Consider the following 23,205-nt stretch of genomic DNA (forward strand, 5'->3'; position numbering starts at 1 on the left):
AACTGAATTATTATCAAAACTCACAATGGATCAGTTTCATTACTTTTCACCTCTATTTTTGACGAGCAACAGCACCTGTAGAAAATGAATGAAGTTCTCTTGGTGACATTTGACGTTTTGTCTGTAGTCCTACTTTTTGAAGAAATATAACATCTAAAGTCTTTTTTTCATGCAATAGTTATACGTACATCAAAACGTTCAATAATTGCTGCAGAAAAGTCTTTGATAAAATTAAAACGGTTTTTATAAAAGTGTTTTGGGCAGATAAATATAGAACGGATTGCTAACACTACTCTGATTGCTGACTGGAATGAGGTTTCTCTGATCAGACGCTGTGTACTCTGATTGCTGATTGGAATGAGGTTTCTCTGATCAGACGCTGTGTACTCTGATTGCTGATTGGAATGAGGTTTCTCTGATCAGACGCTGTGTACTCTGATTGCTGATTGGAATGAGGTTTCTCTGATCAGACGCTGTGCAATTTCTTACAATTTTCTTGTGATATCTATCTGTTTATATGTACACACACAAACACACACACACATACATATATATATATATATATATATATATATATATATATATAAGGGAGAAAGATTATTATGGTCATGGATAAACCATTTTCTCAGTTAGCACATTTGAGTTTCTTTTCCCTAATTACTATGCATTCCAAAGGCTTTGTTATAATGTTTGTTGCAGCATTCAGTTGGTTATAGCATTTGATTTGCATGGTAAACGTGAGAAAATTAAACAGGTAAACAGTATGTAAGTAAGAAACAACTGTGTCACAAAATCATGATAATCATATGTCAATAATCTGTAAATGAGAACGGCTTTGCAGAGGCATCAGGTAACAAACGTGATAATTACACCACATTTAGAATTGGTAAATAACAAAGGCATAATGGAGGCACCAGGTAACGAAAACATGATAATTAAACCTCATTCATAATGCTTACTTTAGAATCATAGGTTCCTGATCAAGTGCAATTAAGGTAGGAAGCAACTTGTGTTTCTGGTATTGAAAGTGATGAGGGTGACAACAGTTAAGTTCCAGCTGTTAGAGTCGACATACCAAATATTTTTTGTGCATTTGCATATCATCAAAAAACTTATCAATCAAAGATGTAAGATTAATTAGAAACCATGACTATTGACAATTTCTTTCCATCCATATAAATAAAGGACTTGTTAACTAGTAATTAGGTTATTGAACTTGATGTTCTGGCAGATGAGGGTCTATATTGTTTGTTCTCCTTCCTAACAAATTGCATAGATCCAGATCTGCCAAAGCACTATTCATTGGAAGATCTGGATCTGTGCATTTTGCAGTTGGGCTCAACTTAAAAGTAAGTCCATATAGTACCATCTTTATTTAGTGCTGGCTAAGGATTTCACAGTAATTTATTTATCTGGTGTTGATTAGTGGAAGAAAATGTGGATTTTACAGTTGGAAACATTGTTGGAATGCTCCAGAAATATAGTGTTTAATTATTATAATGCTGTCTCAGTGGTGTCAGTAGGTGGTGCTGGGGTCATGGATTTACACCAGCAACCATACTACTATCACCTGTCTACATTCAGTAAATTAGTCAATGGTTTTGAAATAGAAAATTATAAAATCCATGCTAATTTTTGTGGAAAACATAATTTTACTTTCACTCAATGGCCATATCTGCCTTACAACAGGAACCTTATAATAAACTGCTTTATATGGAAAAAGTGCTGTAATTTGAACTCCCAGCATGATTTTAAGTTTGAAGTATTACCTTTTTGTTTGTACTCCATAGTGTGACCTGGAGATATATAGTTGCTTGTTTGTCATGCATTTGTAAGAAATTTATAGTAAGTGTTGTCGGATGAATCTATTCTTGGTCTCAGACCTTTTTTAAATTTTCATTTTATCCAATTAAAAGACATTAGCACATACTTTTGATGCAGATCACCAACAATGGCTGGAGGACTGTTTGCCGCTGATCGAGAATATTTCTTTGAAATAGGTGCATATGACCCGGGAATGGATGTATGGGGAGGAGAAAATCTTGAAATCTCATTTAGGGTAAATACTATTTTAAAAAAATGCATTTTTCATTTTTTACATCACTGCCTCAGCCGTTTTGTCTCTCTCTCATACACACACAGACACACAGACACACACACACTCATGCACACTGAAACTGTTGATAAATTCTGTCCCTTATTTTCTGTTGGAGATATTTTGAACATACATTTCCTTTATTCATGTTCTCTGTTTTTAAGTGTATGGAGGCATTTTAGTCTTTGCTTTAATTATGGTGACTATTTTTTGTTGTTTTTGGTTTAACGCAGTTTCTCAGTGCAATATACATTATACAGGATGGCCAGTATAACTGGTGGAGAAAAGCCAAGTAAGAACCACCAATCCTACGGAATCTACTAGCACACTTTCTCAGATATCCACATTGGCCAAGCCCTTGATTCAAATACACATGGACAGAGGTGAGATAGCAGTGACCAGTAAAGGCAAGTGCTTTAGACCACTCAGCAACCCAAGGCTCCAGTGACTATTTGATTTACAGCAACATATGGCAGATTCATAAAGAACCTAAACTACAGGGATATATGACAGATTCATAAAGAGCCTAAATTACAGGGATATATGACAGATTCATAAAGTGCCTAAACTACAGGGATATATGACAGATTCATAAAGAGCCTAAATTACAGGGATATATGACAGATTCATAAAGAGCCTAAACTACAGGGATATATGACAGATTCATAAAGAGCCTAAACTACAGGGATATATGACAGATTCATAAAGATCGTAAACTACAGCAATATATGACAGATTCATAAAAAACCCAAACTACATGGATATATGACAGATTCACACAGAGCCTGAACTACAGGTCTAGGATATACAGATTCACAAATAGTCTGACACTGTTAAATAATTTTTAATCAATGAATGTTGAAATCTTAATATATTTCTCATTTGACACATAGAAGAGAGTGAGAGAAAATCCTGTTACAAATAAGATAATTTCTGATGAATTCATTTTAATACTGTTTACAGAGTCAGTCACAAATACAGAGATTAAAGAGACCACAGTGTAGATGTTAGAATATGGACATACAGCCCTTCAGTTTATCACTTGATTGAATAGAAAGGATACATTCAAACCTGAGTCATATCAGTCTCATATTTTTGTCCCACTCTAAAAGCAAGAGAGAGATACGGGAATTTACTGCATATGCTAGTATACAAGTCGGTTCCAAGCTTGTATGGGGCCGATTACAATTGTAATTGTTATTGGTTGAAATCAATTACAGTGTGAGCTGTAATCATAATCATTGATTTCAGAAACTCTTATAATAAATATAATTGTAATCATCCTTCATTGACATAGTGTAATCATGGTTACAAATGAAGGCAATAAAAGAAAATCATTAATTTTATTTTTAATAATTGTAAGAATAATAAAAGTTTCCATAAACAAAATGACAACAGAACTGCAACCCCATATTGTACAAGCTTGCTTGCTCCAACCTATAGATTCCTTCATCAAGAGCTCCAATTAAATACCTGTTTTCTTTTGTAGGAAAAATCTTAGCAGTAGACAAATGTAATCTGACAGATGCAAACTTTGAACACTTAATGTTTATTTGTTGTAAGAACAGTAACAACTACAGTTGTTTTGATGTGAATGATATGTAAAGAGTGCCAAGTAGTACACATTTGGCATGTTAATTGGTATGTAAATAATTGTCAGTAAATATTTACAGAGTTGTTTTTCAGTTATACAATGTATGATATCTGCCCAAAACAAAAAAGATAACAAGCAATCAAAATCATAATCGTCCCCCTGTCATCGTAGTCATAATTATAATCATGGTTTCCAAATAAAGTTTAATCATAATTGTAACCATCAGTGCCAACAAACTGTAATCATAATCATAATTGAAATCCAGCACCTGTAATCACCCCCATTCCTGAAGGTTCAACTGCAAAGTGCACTGGCAAATATGGACCTGTGCAGTTTATTAAGAGTAATCAGTAGTTAAAACCAGATAGATGCTGCTTTGCAGTGCATTATGGGATTGCAGTTCCTTATCTATGTTGTATGCAGTTGGACCAATCTTTTAAGCAAATATATAGTCATTGTTGGCATAAACATCATACTGTGACAAGTTTTGTATAAATGTAAATGCTTTATAAAACATAGGTCATTCTTTAAAAAAAATTGGTTTGCTGTCCTCCAGCTGACAATCCAGTTTGTTCTTATTGATTTCTGGGAATTCTCTGGAACATTATTTTTCATAATTGTTGAATAAAATTGTTTACAATGATATGGAAGGTGGAAAAATTCAACAATTACGAACCTAACTATGTTCAGCATGCAAATATTTTTCAATGGACAGCAAGCCAGAAAGCATTCTTTATAGACTGGCCTTGTTTCATTACCAAATATTAAAGCAGGCAAAGATGTTTTTCACATGTTTTCTTCAATGTTAGGTGAAATTTTGTGTTTTGTTTACTCTTGGAGCAGCAGCAGGATATGCCACCATAAGGTGCATTGGTTACTGGCACACCAACGCTGCTCTTTTCACCTCCCAAAACTTGCAATCTTCATTTTTTTTAAATGCCTGCCAAGTTATCCTGCAGGAAGAAAAAAAACCATGGCATGTTAGATAAAAGTGATTGTCTTCAGACAGCCCATTGGATGGCCTACACCCCTTGCCAGCCAGGGCACTCCGTTATTTTATGTACAAATACACCTGTAAATCAATTGGAGAACTGAGGTCATTTGAAGCGATTTTTTATGGTTTTGAGAATACCCATAAATATAGTTCATGGAAAAAGCAAGTTTGCATGGAGTATCCTAGACTGGAAGAAACTTGTAAGAAAAGGTATGAATGAGCACTGTGGCATAAATACAGCAAAGCGTAGAAGTGGATGTTGTAAATGTGGTACTGGAACATGGACACATTACAGCGTATATGCTACCTCTGGTGGCTGACATGCTACAGAACATGGCATTTTATAAAATCTTTGGGATTTACAAGCAAGGTATAAGCCTATTTAAAGAAGTGTGTTTACCTGAGATAGTAGAATGCCATATGCATATATGTCAACCCCATTTTCTTGAGATAAATTACCGTAGACCTTGACAAAGAAGCTCTGGACCTGGGTGTTTAAAGTTGATGATGTTATGTGTATTGTTAGCATCTTTTGATTCAAAGAAAAAGTCCCATTCAGACTTGGAGATGAGACATTATAATAGGATAACAGATGCTAGGTGAAAGCCTAATCTTTAATAGCCAAATGACCAAAGCACACACATTCTTTTTGCAGCTGTTCTGACTTGAAACGTTTCTTGTTCATGTCAGGTTTATGGTTCAGGATGATGGGGATAAGGGGAGATGGATGGTAGTATGTGTATGTGATCTGGATTTTTAACGTAGCTTTAACAATTTGAGTCATATTGCTACGATGACCGACTACCAGTCCTAACACTAACCTCTTAATGCTGAGCACCAAGTATGCCAGCTGCTAGTACCATTTTTTTAAAGTCTTTTTTTATGACTCGGCTGGGATTTGAACCCATGTCCTCCCACATGGATGCTCTAACCACTTAGGCCACCAGAGTAGTTTGGATGTTAGTAGATGAGACTGACCGGTGTAGACAGAAGAGTGCTAGGGCAAAACGGTGGTTGAAATTATGTGTGATACAAAACCTGGACTTCTTACTGGTATTGACAAGTCTATCTGAGAATGTTTACCAAGTGGCTATGTTAGTGTATGTCCTCTACCACATTCAACAACCTTAATGTGACAGTTGTGCTTGTAATTTCTTCTTGTTTCTTTTCAAAATTGACGTTTATTTGTAATCATGCCTGCTGCAGTGGGTGATAGTATCACATTGTACCTAAATTAAAGGGAACTTCTGATAGGATCAATTTTTAAATCACTAGCAAGTCATTCATGGATTTCTATGGGCAAGAGTGGCTTATATCTGCTTTGTACATTCTGAGAAGAATTGATCTCAGTGAAGTATTCATCCAGGCCTCCAGTTTAGACTCATATATACCATATATGATTTTATCACCTGTTGCCAGAGACACACAAAGGCAGAGCAATCTGCCTATGTATTGTTTCACTGAGGCCACAAATTTGAATAGGCCATCATGCTGCAGTATCCATGTTGCTTCGTAGGGTGTAGAAACTGCAGCATGAGTTGTGGCCATCATTTTGACTTTTGAATTGTCCATTTTTGGCTCTTTAGCTGTCAACCCATATAGCATTGTTGTCAACCCATATAGCATAGCTGTCAAACCATATAGCATAGCTGTCAACCCATATAGCATAGCTGTCAAACCATATAGCATAGCTGTCAACCCATATAGCATTGTTGTCAACCCATATAGCATTGTTGTCAACCCATATAGCATAGCTGTCAACCCATATAGCATAGCTGTCAAACCATATAGCATTGTTGTCAACCCATATAGCATTGTTAAGATCTGTGTCACTTAGAACATCTGCCATGATCGTTCTTATGAAGTTCTAGATATGGTGGGTTGGTTGAGTGTTCAACTCAGAGTAGCTTATTGATAACATGTCACATGCATCGGCAGAAAAAAATCTGGTACAGCACTGGTGAGTCTGTGTGCATAACCAGCTTACCAGTCCTTTCTGACAAACTCAAAGACCCCTGCTTGATGTTCATGTTCAATGATTTATTTTTCTTTTAGCTTGTCCCTACATAATTCTTCATCTTTGCAATAAAAGAGGGCTGTTTGATCTTCTAGTGTAAGTCACTGAGATTGGCATTGTACCGTTGAGGTATGACCAGCAGCACAGCAGCTGACATGGCATGCTTATTTGGGGGCCATTTCTTTAGGCTGGATGCCAGTTAAAAGGTGCAATCATTAAGTGGAAAAGTGTGTTGGTTTCCTCAGACCCAAAGCAGGTCATCCGGATCATTGATCTCAGTTTTGACCAAGAATACTCCTTGTAGACATCTGCATCATAACTGCAGACCAGGTCATTTCCTTCAGACTTAATACTGATCTTTTTGATGAGGCACAGTCTAAGTTTATACAGATGTACAGTTGGAAAGGCACAGTCTAAGTTTGTACAGATGTACAGTTGGAATCCAGTGCTGGTGAGCCACTTCTCGAAGCACTTGTGAATGCCAGCTTAGTGGTGCCAGACACAATGTTGCATTGATGGTGAGGTTTTGAAATCTGACAATACACTGCTGGTTTGGGTCTCTGGTGCTCTGGTTATTTGTCACAACAATGGTGCTTTGAAAATTCCCTTTACCCCATGTGTTCAGCAAAGAATGCAGAATGGGTCGAGTTTGTTTCCATATTGAGAAATGTGCTTGTGAAGATTTGAATATGTATTAACATGTTTTGTAATGTGTGGAGTTTTTATTTCTTTCCTTTAAGACATCAATCTGCTCATTTTGTGACCAGTCTGTGTTGACTGTACTGTAGAAAGTGGTGTATTGAAACTCCGGATTTGTGATACCCCTTTCAAATATGAGAGTGGGGAATTTTGCTTGGTGGTACAAACTTTCCACAGAGAACATAATCATGGTAGAGACATAGTATGCAAGACAAAGTATACAATAAGGACAAAGACTGTTGCCCACATGAGATAAGATTCATCAGATACAAGCTGACCGAAAGATCACAAGCTCATTGCAGCAGCAGGTTCTGAGCAGATAGCAATCAAAGAAGTGGCAATACAGGAATCTAGCATCCTCCTGATGTGAGAGGTCCTGGCCCCTAATGTGTTGCTTCAGAGGTCCTGGCCCTTAATGTGGTGATTCAGAGGTCCTGGCCCTTAATATTGTGCTTCAGAGGTCCTGACCCTTAATGTGGTGCTTCAGAGATCCTGGCCCTTATTGTGGTGCTTCATATGTCCTGGCCTTTAATGTGGTGCTTCAGAGGTCCTGGCCCTTAATGTGGTGCTTCAGAGGTCCTGGCCCATAATGTGGTGCTTCAGAGATCCTGGCCCATAATGTGGTGCTTCAGAGGTCCTGGCCCTTAATGTGGTGATTCAGAGGTCCTGGCCCTTAATGTGGTGATTCAGAGGTCCTGGCCCTTAATGTGGTGATTCAGAGGTCATGCATCAGGCTTGCAAAGCATTCAGTGGAAAATAGGAAGCTCATCATGATGGAAAATGATGTAAGCTTAACCAAAGAGGAAAGAGCAGAGATGAGCCAGGAGATGCGAGATCTCATCTGGTAGAACTTAAACTGCAACTAAGTGCTACCAGCATTAACCAAGAGGACCTCCTTAGCCAAACTTCCAGGATTCTGGAGACATTGAACTTTAGCCTTCATGTGGATACAACACTCACTGAAAAATTGCAAATCATTTTCATTGAAGAGTTGAAGAGCTTATAACTATCATTTAAATTCTCATGGTGCTGAGGTTCAATATACGAACAGTTATGCTCATGATCATAGACAACAGTGGTAGACCAACATGATCACATAAACCTGACCCCGCACACCACACTAATGCAAAAGAATGGGTAAAGAAAAAAGTGGTTTGTGTGGCTGGCTGGGATATTGAAAATACTTGCAGAAAAGTCTTTGACAGGACAGTTCAGTATCAGTGTTCTGTTTTATTACAGACAGCAGAGTAAAGATATGACAGTGTGCTGGTTGTTTAAGAATAAAGAAATTAGATGGCCATAGGCTTCAACTAGTGCTGTTTTGTTAGCATCATGGTCTTCTGCTTCATTTAATGTCTGTGCTTGTGCAGATGCTTGCTCTGAGATTGTGTTAATATGTCAAAGCTGATCTGTTTATGCTACCAGCTGCGGTTGTTGTGTTGCACCTTCAAGTTGTGTACTAAACAGCCAATATTATTGTGTCAGTTGGCAGAATTAATGCAGTAAACACATCTGGTTTTCATCATTAGTAATAAGTGAACATATGAACCACAATACATTTTTATTTTAAGAAACTTATTACCAGTATTGGCAAAACACATGGACAAAACGTCCCAACCACCAAACCAAATTTTGTGTTTGGTATTGTATCTAATATGCAAGCCAATAAAGAATAACTTGCTCAGTGTGCAAGACTATTATGATCAGAAACTATAATATCAAAATTATTTGGCATATCTTTACAGACCAAGGTTTTCTCATCTAGCACAGCAAATATGGATATGATCACACTCCAGCTGTAGACTATAGAAAAAAATAAACACAAGCTATTTAATGAGTCTCTGACAGACATTGACCTTACTGTTAAAAAAAAAAAAGCCCGATATAACTTATCATTGAATTCTTAATAAATTCTGGGCACTGGTTAACACTAAGTTTACAAAAAGAGATTTTAAAATCAAGATATATGGATTCACAACACTCTCGTAGCACTGTGTGATGAAATAACCAATACTAGGAGTCTGCCTGTAAGCCAAATTGCCAGGCTGTCCAGCAATTTCACCATTTTATATCCAGGACTGTAATTACAGGCAGTTATAATTTAATCGAGAGAAGAAAAAAAATCAAGAGGCCTGAAATGACAAGGGTTTGGGATGCATGTCCTTATGTACAAGGTTTATGTTTCCCTGCTGGGAACCATGGTAGGTGGGTAAGGTGTTTGAAAAGGTCATTGGACATGTGCCAGCAACCAACGCCTCACCTGGTGGTGGGTTAGATTGCAGACCTTGCTGCTAATGGTTATTTTCTTTCATTGGCTTTTTTGGCATTGCTTTCAGGTGTGAGACACCATGTTTTGCAAAAAGAGTATTATTTTTTTTATTAATTTCAGACCTGGATGTGTGGAGGAAAACTAGAGTTTATTCCGTGTTCAAGAGTTGGTCACATATTCAGATCCAGTCACCCATATACATTTCCAGGTAATTTTTGTATAATTTCCATTAATGCTTTTTATGAGAAATGACATAATGTCAATAGGAAAATGCACATACTCTATTTTTGAGCCATTATTCGACATGGAGTATGATACCATTAGCCAATTCATTATGCCCCCAGTGCTTGCATTGGGGACAGCTTGGTTTGGTCATGTCCATCTGTCCATCTCTTCTGAAAGCTTGTTAGCAAGATTGCACACAGGCCTTACAAATCTGACAAAAGTGACATATTTTTTGTCCTTATTGAATTTTCAGCCTTCAAAACAATTTTCAACTTGTTTTTTAAAATCAGACTTTTTTGCCAAAATTCTTTAGCACAATGTAGATGTCGTGGTTAGATTTTCAGCTTTTAGGTCATTACAGTAATATTTAACTTTCTTAAACACATTTTGAAAGCTTTTTCTTTTTATGAAAGTCTTGTAATATTCTTGGTAGCATAATAAAGCAGAGAGAAAAAAACATTTTAGTTAGAAAAGTGATATTTGGTAGATTAATTTGTTTTTATTTGTATGTAAATGACCATATTATACTTTTTGCCATTACCGGTAATGTTTTGGCATTTTTATTAGACATTTTGTTACAACCCTTCTTAACATGATTAAGGTAAAACCATTTTGTGGTGGACTATTGAAATTTGGCATGCTTGTTTGTATGTACATTTATGTTACCTCTCATGCCGTTATAGACATTTTTCACATTTTAAAAGTTTTATTAACTTATTATTTTATACCTAATTGTCTGTAGTGCAGATTTACATGTTTTACAAATATAAATCACTTTAATTTTTTAATTCTTCATTTGCAGAAATATTGAAATGATTTATTAGACAAGCTTCCATTTCTCAGTATATAAAAATCATTTTTGTATGATCATTTACCCAACCCTTCTCAACCTGGTATCCAATGAAGTGTTTGATAATTACTGTCTAGGGAGCTTGTCTAACATTTATGATAGAAACAGAACTCATAGTTAATAATTATGTGATCTTTATTTGTAATTAGAACCTTTAGTTTCTTCCTTTATATATTTCGTGTGTAAAGTTGCCATTTTGGATTTGTAAGTACAGTCAAACCCACTTATCTCGACCTCGGTTATCTCAACAACCCGCTTATGTCGAGCGTTTTGGTCCGGTCCCGAAAAAATTCTTCTTTGTTATGCTATTTTTTACCCGCTTATCTCGACCTCTGTTAAGTCGATAACCCGGTTATGTCGGGCATAAGTTTCGGTCCGAAGTAACATGTGGACCCGCTTAATTCGACGAAATACAACTTTTTAACGTCAATCTCACAGAAATTGTACAAGAACGATTCAAAAGCACTTACGTTTTCATACATGTGCTCGGCACCGTCGACACTTGCCACAAACAATTTCATTTTTTTAATGCATTCAGCCATTTCACTGTAGCTTGGGATAGTGATAGGCTGATCATCATCATCATCATCATCATCTTGCTTGCATGATTGTATCTGCTTCGTTGTCACCGATTGGATTATTTCCTCATCAGTAAGTTCACCATAGGCATTGGCATCATCATCCACGTGAACATAATTAGAAAATTCATCCCGAGCAATGCCTATGGAGTCCGCAATCTCATCAGCCATCGCTTCAAGACCTATTTCTGATTGAGGCTCTTTAATTTCTTGTGCAATTAAACACTGCTGGTGAAATTCTTCATCAGAAATTTCCGGAAAAATACAATGGAACCAGCAGTTTTGAATGGTTTTCGGCGATACACTGTTCCAAGCTGCACGGGCATACATGATGGCATCTAGCAGAGTTGGTTTATAGGATCGCTTTTCCTCAACTGCAAGCAAATAATTGCAAACTAAAGCTTTCCGATAATGGATTTTAAAAGCCTGAATTATTCCTTGGTCGAGTGGCTGAAGCTTACTGGTAGCATTGGGAGGAAGAAAATACACTGTGATTGCTTGTAACCCTTCTACACGTGGGTGAGCACGGCAGTTGTCTATTATCAATGCGATCTTTCGTTTTTCAAACTGTAAGTGGCGATCTAACTTGCGTAACCAGCTGGTAAAGATATCACCTGTCATCCAGCTATTTGACTGGAATCATAATTGATACAAACTCGCATTGATGCCTGTGGGGTAAGTAGTCTACTCAACATTAACTTGCTTTAATAAATACTCTTTGTAACCCATGCTAGCGAAAGGAGTGTCATTTGCACTCACAGTCAATGTACATGTACATGTACATGTATTTTCAAAAACATTTATTGATCTTTATCTGCGAGATACTGTCATATATTAACCTGGATATAATACAATCTTGGTTATTTTGCACCTAACACCGCGTTATGCGTGAATGGCGGGTGCCTGAAAGCAATCGGTGGATGTTTCTCTCTCACTCTCTCGTTTGTGATTTTCTTTGATCCATTTTTCAATCTGATAACATATTCAAACCTCTGAGTACAACCAAACATGATTTGTTTTTCAATATTCACATCAATTATAAAAATGCGTCATGTGTTATCTGACATAAGTGATGCACACTACAGTAATGGATGCATATGCTACATGTGATATAAGGAGTTCATAGATATATTTTTTCTTTAATAAATTACTTATGATGATAAAAAAGGAATAAATGATAACAACACCAGGTTAGTTCATTTCATTTTATTATCAATTAAGCGTTTTGTTTATTTTATTGTAACATGCAGTGGGAGGGGATTCCAGTAAACACCAGCAAGAGACAGGAGTAATGCTCAAGGACATTTTTAAAATTACCGGTTTTTATGAACCCGGATATCTCGGGACCCGGTTATGTCGACGATTTTTTTACACCCCCGACGTAATCGAGATAACCGGGTTTGACTGTAATCAAAGGTTTATAATATCCAGCTTATGTGTCCAGTTTATGTGTCCAGCTTATGTGTCCATATGATTTATCCAGAAGAAAACTTTACATATCTGATTTGTAATTAGAGAGGAGTAAAGTGACATGATTTGGATTGTCAGTCAGTACTGTTATGTAGCAATCTTGTCGATGAATATGAAACTTTGTATTCAGAGCACTTGATTTTAGCAAATGCTAATTGGTATAAAAATAATATCCAGCTATTACTGTTATTCAGTTTCATAAATTTTGAGACCAGAACTTTAACATATGTTAAACTGAATGTTACTTATCTACAATCAACTGAATAAAAACCTGAATTACAACAACACACATGACTTGGATTAAGTAATCCATGTATGTTGACATTCTTCCATAAACACTGGCCATAGATGGTTAAAACTCATTAACTTAACCCAGTAGATTGTTAAAACCCATTAACTTGGCCCAATAGATTGTTAAAACCCATTAACTTGGCCCAATAGATTGTTAAAACCCATTAACTTAGCCCAATAGATTGTTAAAACCCATTAACTTAGCACAATAGATTGTTAAAACTGAGAGACATTTACTACATGTAAGATCTAGATATTATAGAAGCTGTTTAAAAGGTCTTCATCTTGATCAGAAGTTGGCATGGGATGGCTTTCGTTTCATTTGTTAGCACTTGGCTTCATTACCTGTCATACAAGGTGTTCCAGGTAATGTCATCACATAGCAGAGTGCTGTCCATATAATGTTTTGAGGGCAGCCAGATCAGTTTGATGGAGTAGTTGAATCCTGGAACTGGAGATGATCTGCATGTAGATCACGCTGTCTTTTAATCTGAGTTATCTTTAAAAATTGGTTCAACTTGTCTTAAACAATTAATCTGAGTTGTCAATTGTAAGATATCATCCTCATTATCTATATACTAAAGTTTTGTTATCACCTTTTTACTTAACATCTCAACTACTCCATAGCTGAAAACATAATACAGTTGTCTCAAAAGGAAAATCATGTCCTTAAATAAAATTTGCAGAATAATATGTTCTGGACTAACATTTTTCTAAAGGGACCCTCATTAAAAAAGTGTTCTGAGTCCAGGCACTTAATCGTTTAAAATTTTCTGGCTTGGTTTTCCACACAAGAGATCTGTAATTACAGCTCCAGGATCCTGATTTTGAACTCGGAACAGTCCTAAGGACTCCGTAATATTAATGTAAGGAAAACCCTGCTTTTTGAACTCTGAACAGTCCTAAGGACTCCGTAATAATAATATAAGGAAAACCCTGCTTTTTGATCATGAATTTTAAAGTTAATTTCTTTTCTCATGTATTGCAGGAAAAAAAGACACTCATGGCATCAACTCAATGAGACTGGCAGAGGTTTGGATGGATGAATATAAGAGATTGTTCTACATGCATCGGCGAGATCTGCTGGTGAGTTTCAGTACGAGAGTTATATTCAGTATCATATCAGTGATATTTTCTCAGAATATTCAAGTAGTGTGCAGTAATTGAACTTTAAGGCAAATTTTAAAATTTGATCTGACTTCAATAAAATCAATTTAAATGTGCTCAACATTTTTGTTCCTCATGACATCCTGTCAATCTAATTAATAGACAAAACTACTTTGTATACAGTACATAATAATATACACACATTCCAGAGGCTTTTAGCTCACATTTACTATATTGTTTTTGATTTTCTTTCTGAAGGTTGTCTTTGACGAAAAACAATTACGACTGAAATTTTTTTTGCCTAATGCAAGTATGATGACCTAGAAAAAATCATAGCATGAGATATAAATAATGAGGTAGAAAACTTCATAGCATGAAACAGGTATGATGAGGTAGAAAAAAATCATAGCATGAGACATGTATGTTGAGGTAGAACAGATTATAGCATGAGACACATAATGACAGAACAATTTAAAGCATGAGACACATGTGATGAGGTAGAAAAAATCATTGCATGAGACATGTATGATGAGGTGGTAAAAATCTTAGTATGAGACATGCATGATGAGGTTGAAAAATTTATCACAATATATATATAAAGAAACAGAAATATTCATGGCATAATGTATGAATGAATGGAAACAATTCATTGCATAGTACATGTATGACTGGAGGGACAAATTCATGGCATAATATATGATTGAACGGAAACAATTCATTGCATAATACATGTATGACTGGATGGACAATATTCAGTGCAAAATGTATGATTGAATGGAAACATTTCATTGTATAATACGTGTATGACTGGATGGACAATATTCAGTGCAAAATGTATGATTGAATGGAAACATTTCATTGTATAATACGTGTATGACTGGATGGACAATATTCAGTGCAAAATGTATGATTGAATGGAAACAATTCATTGCATAATACGTGTATGACTGGATGGAAAAAGTACTTAGGATGATGCATGTATGATGGGATAGAAATAACAATACATGAATGAATAAAAATATAGTCTGTATCATGAGCTAAAAGTTGTCTCCATCAAATACATTACCTGATCATAATAATGTTTGGATTACTAACTCCATCAAATACATTACCTGATCATAATAATGTTTGGATTACTAACTCCATCAAATACATTACCTGGTCTTAATAATGTTTGGATTACTAAATCCATCAAATACATTACCTGATCACAATAATGTTTGGATTACTAACTGCTGCCTCTATAAATCGAGCCCTCACTAAAATACTTAAAAATGTCTTTCCATCTATGAAACAGATGTGGACAGAAGTAAATAACTCATGCAGGTAAACTCCCATTGGTATCTGGAAGTAACCAGTTTCAGCTTTTGCTTGCTATTGTCAACAGTGACCTCCTGGAGGTGTTCTAAATTTATACCTAATTTAGACTTTCCGTTTTTCTTTTTAGAGGTACAGCAAGTCGTAATGTTGTTATATATTGTGCATACAAACATTTGCATGATTTCCATTGAAGTATTTTAATTTTTCATTTATTGTACCCTTCACTGTTGTCCACATGATATTGATTGGTAAAACAATTTTCACCAGTAAAATTGTTGTGAGCTGTAATATTTCAATTTGTGCACTTTTTAATTTGTCTTGATAATGTGAGTTTGTCTCTATTTCAACAATTCACATAATTGTTGGACCTCTCTGGTGGCCTAAGTGGTTAGAGCATGATCTGTCTTGGATGTAGGAGGTCGTGGGTTCAAACCCCAACCAAGGCATACTAAAGACTTATAAAAATGGTACTTGCAGCTAGCTTGCTTTGTGTTCAGCATTAAGAAATTAGTGTTACGACTGGGCGGCCTGGTGTCAGGATAATGTGACTGGGTGGGACATGATGCTACATGTCTGGGGCATGATGGCCTAGTGCTTGATATCACTATAAACTGCTACGCTGCAGGCATAATAGTAATATGACTAAATAACTGTTTTAGCTACATTAAAAATTCAAATGACACACACATATATATTTGTCTTATGCACTTTTTTGTTGTTCATTTCATCACTGCAGAGATTGTTACAACTCTGTGTTCACAAAGTGACAGAAAAGAAGTAAAACCAACAAGTTTAAAAAAAACTTAACAAACAATTTAATTATCAACATTATAAACAAAAAATGTCAGAAGAACTTAAAAGTATTATGTTGTGATTCCAAACTAGTCCTTAAAAAGGTCTATGAAAGTCCTAAACAAATGAAAAGTTCTTTAATAATTTTAAATACTGGAAATATACTGGTCATCCAAGAACTGTGACATTGTCAAGAAGGCATTGTCCAGAATACCTCTGAATAACTTATGACTGTTCCAGAATAATATTATGGTTAAAATAATGAGCCATTTGTATTTTCACTTGACAGTCCAGACAAATGTTTTTCTTCTCGAATAATATCTAAGCACAACTTAGAACATGTCTGTAGACTTACAGCAGGAATGCAATAAGTGTGAATGACTTCAAAAATTGGAATGAATCTGATTGCTTAATTTTCTCCTTATACACTGTATATTGCAACTGTACTTTTTAATAGAGCCCATGTGACAGCATACACTATTGATTTTGTAATGAATTAAGAAAACATCACGTGATTTTGCACAACTAATGGGAAGCTACAGAATTATTCTGGACACATTGAAATCCCATCAGTCACTGAGAAACTATGCCATAGGCACCATTTTAAGTGTATTATTAAGATTAGTATTAATAATTATCGGCAAATACATAAACATCTATTTATAGATCCAGTTCAATTTGTGCTCTTAGTAGAGCCAAGTCACAGGCACAATTCATAACAATAGATATTCTATACAGTTTACAACCATGAATAAAAATTATGAAAATTAAATAAATCATGTACTAGGAGTTACAAAAATATAGATATACATAACAAGATGTAGATCAAGTGCAAATGATTCAAGATTGTGAAGGACAAATACAGAGTAATTCTCAACATGGACACTGTGCTTATCATCACAAACATGTAATGTGTGTGTGATATGGACAGATGTCTGGTCAATCATTTCATAAAAGCATGATTAAAGTTATTGGAGCAAGAAAGTTTTAAGTCTACACTCAAAGTCTACACTCAGAATCCTTCATGAGTTCTGTGGGGAGTATTGAGATGACATTTCCACCCCAACCCAACACTTAGATATCATAAACATAGGAGGCAGTAGTGAATGTGTCAGCAAATTCAGTGGAAACTACATTGATAAATTTCAGTCGAGTATTAGCACTGTGAAGCATTTGAATGTTACAACAGGCACTATCATAAAGATGCTGATTAGTGAAGTTGACATTAATATCAATTGGCAAGTACAAGTCCTTGTTACCGCGTGTACATGGACTCTGAACTAATGAAGCATTATGTGTGAGATTACCATTTGACTTTGTTGGGTGGACTGGCCTGAAAGTCAGATATCATCCTCTGTACACTGTCTCAGCTGCCAATGAAACAGTCAAGATGCCCAGACAATTTTTGTACAGCTTTAGAGATCATCTTGGACTGGCAACCACATTTTCTGACAGCTGAGACAACAATGGTATCTTATACCAGCAGACTGAACAGCTGGCTGGCTAGCCAACCAACTGGACTGACTATCTCATTGGTACTTAGTGAACTGGCATTACTGTTGGAGGTATTTGACCCAGCCGCACCAGACTGGGATTCTACAATGTGGGTTCGATCCCCAGCCGAGTCATACCAAAGACTTACAAAAATGGTACCAACTGCTACCTCGCTTTGTGCTCAGCATTAAGAGGTTAGTGTTAGGACTGGCCTGCCTGGTGTCAGGATAATGTGACTGGGTGGGACATCATGTTATATGTCTGCGGCATGATGCCTCAGTGCTAGACACCACTATAAACTGTCACACTGCAGACATCGTAGTGATATGACTGAAGAATTGTTAAAGCTACGTTAAAAATCCAAATCACACACACACACACTTAATGTCTCAATTCTCAATTCATAATGTCTCAATTCAGGGAATAGTGAAGTGGATTGGTTGGCTTGCCCAGTTTACATTCTTTCTCCACTTCTGTTTGCACAAAATGGCTTCACCAAGGAGAGAGTTGAATCTCATCAGGTAACTGGTACCTGCTCAGATAGCAACTAAGCCCCATTTATGAAAAGTGCAGCCTTAGACTCTGGCATGACTTTGCCTTCTTCTTTGCTGGATTCACCTGGGAAAAGTTTAAATAGAAGACAATAGTCAGGTGTGAGATCTCTCATATGTGTATGAAACATCTTTAGTTGTGCTAAATTAATGTTAGGAGAAGTTCATTGTTTCAGCTGAGCAATCATGTTCCACCAGTTTTACACTGGTAGAGGTTGGATATTTCATATTCCACTTGCTCTTACCTATTCTCCTAAATGTTAATGTGATCAGGTAATATATTTGGAGAACGCAAATTTCTTTTAGTAAACTAGGTTTCTCCAATGATACTTATCTGGTCACATGTCTTAAAATCCTTCCCACCCTTCTGTACAATGTGAGCATCTTGTTAAAGGCTTTGTTCAAGTTAAAACTGGCTTACATTTGGGATACTGTGGTCACCTACTGGGCACAGATAATGTAAGAGTTACTTCCCTTGGCCTATATGTTGTATAGTTGGAAAGACTTTTATTGTCTTTTAGGGAGGATTGGATTTGGAGGTAGCAGTCATTTTAGCAGAGAGTTTATATCATTTTTTCAGATAAGTATTATTAGATTAACATAATTTAGCAAAAAATTAGCTTTTTGGGATTCAAAAAATCATCTTGTCAAGTAAAAACGAATCAATATTGGTGTAAAGTTTGCCTTGATGAAAACTTGACAGAATGATCACTTTTGTGTCTGTGTGCATGTCTATTAGTCTATCCATAAATCCATCAACACTGTACAAAAGCTTCAGTGTTAATGTCTTTTACCTTTATTTTAATTACCTTAATTTTAATGCCAGTTTATCCCACTCTCTTTGGAAAGTAGCTTCATTGCAGACTTGACATGCAGCCCAATGCTTGTCTTGTCTTTATCTGGTAAATAAAATTACATGCAAGATAAAATGGGAATTTATTTGATGAAGCCGTTTTGAAATGGGGCCCCAATGGCCAATTGGCTCATGTAACTCACCTTTACCAATTATTCACATTTCACCTGTCTGCATGGGTTCAAGTCACATCTTGGCCAGAGTGGGTATGCAAGAAACTTGCCAGTAACTTCATCCCAGGGGTCTTCCTGGATTTTTCCTGGATTCTTCCATCACCAAATGTACTAGCCTCCATATATAGCCTATCATGTGCTGAAAAATTATGTGAAACCCACAAAAAAACAAATCTTTTGAATTTTTATATATAAAAAAACAATCCCGTTTTGTTCTTAGCTCTGAATAGCAATATCAAACTGTGTGTTAGTTGGTAGATGACAGTGTCATGGGCAACATTGCTTCAGGGCTCTACGTTGGAATCAAACTGGATCCATATATCATAAGGTATCAATAACTTCGTGCAGTTGTAAGTTTTTCTTCACTTCACAAGTAGTTTGATTCTCATATTTTTTAAATGGTGATTGTAAATTGGAATTATGCAGATTTTAAGTTTACATTTTTAAACTTTTTTACATTTCAGGAAAAGGATTATGGTGATATATCAGAAAGAAAAGCTCTAAGGGAAAGGTTGAAATGTCACAGCTTCAAGTGGTATCTCGATAATGTGTACCCAGATAAATTTATCCTGGATGAAAATGTCCATGCATGGGGAATGGTAAGTGCTAAATTGTGCAATGATAAACTCTTTTTATGACCGCAGGTTGAAAAGTTAAAAAGCACTGTTGTTCACAATCCAATGAATACATGTGTAAGTATGAATATCAAAAAAAGGCAGACAGCCCATATATTCTCACTTATAAGTCAGGTCATCTGCAAATTGCACCGACCTAGAGCTGCCATTGCAAAATGTGCCAGCAGAGCTGGGACTTTGCAGTTTGTTAGGAGTAATCAGTCGAATAAAGAAAATAAACTCTGATCTGGTGGCAGTTCATGACAGAAGATCATGGTATTGGTTGTTTGTAGTTGGACTCAACCTATATGTAGGTATATATGGTAACTTAAATGTATCCCATCCAGGTTTCCACATGTTTGAATATCGATACTTCTGTCCATCTGTCTGTCAGTCAAGTGAGCCATGGTAAGACTTAAGACTCATCATCAGAGTTTTGCAAGATAGAGCCAGTAATAAGCTTCAGAGTGCCATTAAAAACCATCATCTGCCCATCTCAAGAAGCCTGTTAGCAGGATCCCCCAAAGACTAAATTATGTAGAGAAATGAAGGTTTGTTGGCATGTTTGTAAGCACATATAAATGACCTTTATTAATTTTCAGGCCACTAAAGCAATTTTTCAATTTCTCAAAATTTCTGAGATTTTTTTTTTACCGTTGCTTGTTTGATGACAATCTTGTTAACTTGCTTATACGAATACCACTTAACATAAACCAGTTAATTAGTGTAGTCACATATGATAACATTATGTAAATGATGTGATTAGTTTTGAGGCCTTTAAAGAAGGTTTTATACACCCCACAAAAGCGTAGCATATAATGTTATGATATTGTATGTCTATCTGTCTGTTACCAATTTCATTTTTGCACAGTACCTGTTTTTGTCCTCCATCTACAGTTACCAAACGTTGTGGATGGCTTGTAATTGTAGATAGGAAGGGCTGTATTGTTGTTGTTTTTTGTCAGAAGGTCAAAGGTTAGGGTTAGTGCAACTGAAAAAAGAAAAATCATTTACATGCAAAACTGCCAGCTTTTCAATGTTTTGAGTTATCAAACGTTGTGGATAGAGTGCGCTTGACATATGGAAGCTTTTTGATTTGGGGTCGGAATGTCAAAGTTCAAGAACACTGTGACTGATAGGTGCTTAGTCTGTCGAATACATTCCCCAATCACACTAATGTAAGAAATGAGTTCCCCTATCTCTTGAATCCAGCAGTTCCAGACAGATGAAAATTTTGTTTCTCCCATCTGTAAATTAAATAGACCAAAGAAAAAACTCTTAACCATTTTCTACCCTTGCTACCAATAGGTTTCTAGCAGTTGTTTAGTTTAAACTTTCACTGCAGCAAGATCAACATTTTCTTTCACTACCTGGATGAATTTGTACACGCAAAGATTTTGCTAATTATATCTCTCCTTCAAATAAGGGTGGTGATATATTATATTTTATGGTTTGACAAAAACTGATAACCTTTTTTTTGTTGTTTTAAATAGTGTTTTATCTTTTAAACTTAGTTAACTTCGTTTCCTGGACCAGGCAAATCACAGGTGATATTGTTACTTCACACGTTTTTTTTGTACTGCAAACTCCACTTATTATAATTATTTATGGTATCACATGTGTTGATATAACATGTTGACATTTTTTTTGTTGCTCCTCCCAGGCTTGTTGTCATTTATTATCTTTAGAGAAAATAGTGATGGCCAGGTACTCTTAATGCAGAAGTTCAAGGTCAGCAAGAACAGTCATGTCACTTGCCTCGCATGTATGAGGTGTACGTCAACAGCACCTTGTAGTGTGTTTGTATTTCTGATCAGAGGGGACTTGGATATTGGGCATGAGGTAAAGATGAAGGTGAAAGACCTAAAGACAAAGAAAAAATCTTTGGAGGTTGGCATCTTGAGCGTTTAGCTGAAATTGTCGTCTGTTTTGGTGGGGTACATTCCTATGGTGCCGCCCTTTCAAAGAGTCTGATGAAATTGTTGTAAACAAATCCATGCACCTGCAGATGGACAGCATGGTCATGACGGATGTGTCGATGCTACACTATTCTAATTTTGGAGCTGCAAATGAGTAGGTTTATTCAAGATTCAACAGCACAGTGGTTCTTGTTGGGGGTGTTTTGGCCTCATGCACTTTCTCTGGGTCCTTTTTGTAGTGATTTGAATTTGCTGAGTCTCCTGATATTTGGCAGCCCCAACATGCCAAAGTATGCCCTTAGAATCTGATCTGGCTGATATTCTTACCTGTCTTCATTGCCACAAGCACCGCCATCCTGGTAGTTAACCTTCATTTCATCTGTCTGGTGGGCTGTGCATACCAGGCAATCAGATTATCCTATTTACAAAATAATTTGAGACATCATATTTCTTGGAATACCATAAATTCCATTTTTAAGTTATTTTTCATTCACTGTGTCCTAGGACACATTGTTTTTTGAGTCAAAAGTTATGGATCACCTTTTAAATGACTCAAAAATTTCATGTCAGATAATGTGCTGAAAATTAAATTTTATTAAAAATAATAATAAACTGTGCACTTGAGACAAAACTCTTTTATCCACTGGAGCAATACCTCATAAACCAAACCCTACTCCTGCACACATATATCCATGCTTTTGCAGCATGAATACTTTTTTTGCTCCCTCACATCATGAGAAATTATCACTGGAGGCAACATATTTCCGCTGCAGACACTGCATGGACAAAAGTTACATTTTTTTGTGTCACCACCAGTCATGCAAATTCTCACACATTTAATCCCCTTCTAATAGACATTCCATCCAGGAATGAGGTCAAAGTACACTGGAGTTTCATCCATGTTAATGATCATACCATCAGCAAAATTGTTTTCTCTATTGGCCTTCTCGAATTCATGGAATGATTTTATTTTCTCCACCATTTCTTCTGGGAGATGCTGGGTTAAAGCTGGCACGAAGTACTAGATTGTGTCACTTTAAAAAATGTTCCATTGTTTAAATTTATTTTCAAAATTATCTATTTTATTGTAACATGCAATGTGTGTGGGTGTGTGTGCAAATTCAACTTAAATTTATTTTGTTTCTTAAGTCTTTGGACATATGACGTAGGTGAAAAAAGTTTCACTGTATGTTCTGGGACAGGCAAAAAAATCATCTATTTATATTGTCCCAATATATGCTGTAAATACAGTACTCATTTCCACGGGCTGTCCATCTCATTGTATACAGAACTGTAATCA

At 36.1% G+C, this 23,205-nt stretch overlaps 1 protein-coding gene across 2 annotated transcripts in view; it reads left to right on the forward strand.

The window, feature by feature from the left end:
* LOC149776188 (putative N-acetylgalactosaminyltransferase 9) overlaps positions 1 to 23,205 on the forward strand; it is an 88,479-nt gene that overhangs the window by 43,746 nt on the left and 21,528 nt on the right. For both annotated transcript variants that reach the window (XM_089942501.1, XM_089942502.1), the window contains exons 5-8: positions 1,942 to 2,059; positions 9,789 to 9,876; positions 14,071 to 14,168; positions 19,837 to 19,971. In XM_089942501.1, the coding sequence (XP_089798627.1) occupies positions 1,942 to 2,059; positions 9,789 to 9,876; positions 14,071 to 14,168; positions 19,837 to 19,971 (439 nt within the window). The remainder of the gene's footprint in view (positions 1 to 1,941; positions 2,060 to 9,788; positions 9,877 to 14,070; positions 14,169 to 19,836; positions 19,972 to 23,205) is intronic.

Source organism: Sinohyriopsis cumingii, chromosome 18 (assembly GCF_028554795.1).
Source record: "Sinohyriopsis cumingii isolate HCF-2022 chromosome 18, ASM2855479v2, whole genome shotgun sequence".
NCBI classification, from domain to species: Eukaryota; Metazoa; Mollusca; class Bivalvia; order Unionida; family Unionidae; genus Sinohyriopsis; species Sinohyriopsis cumingii.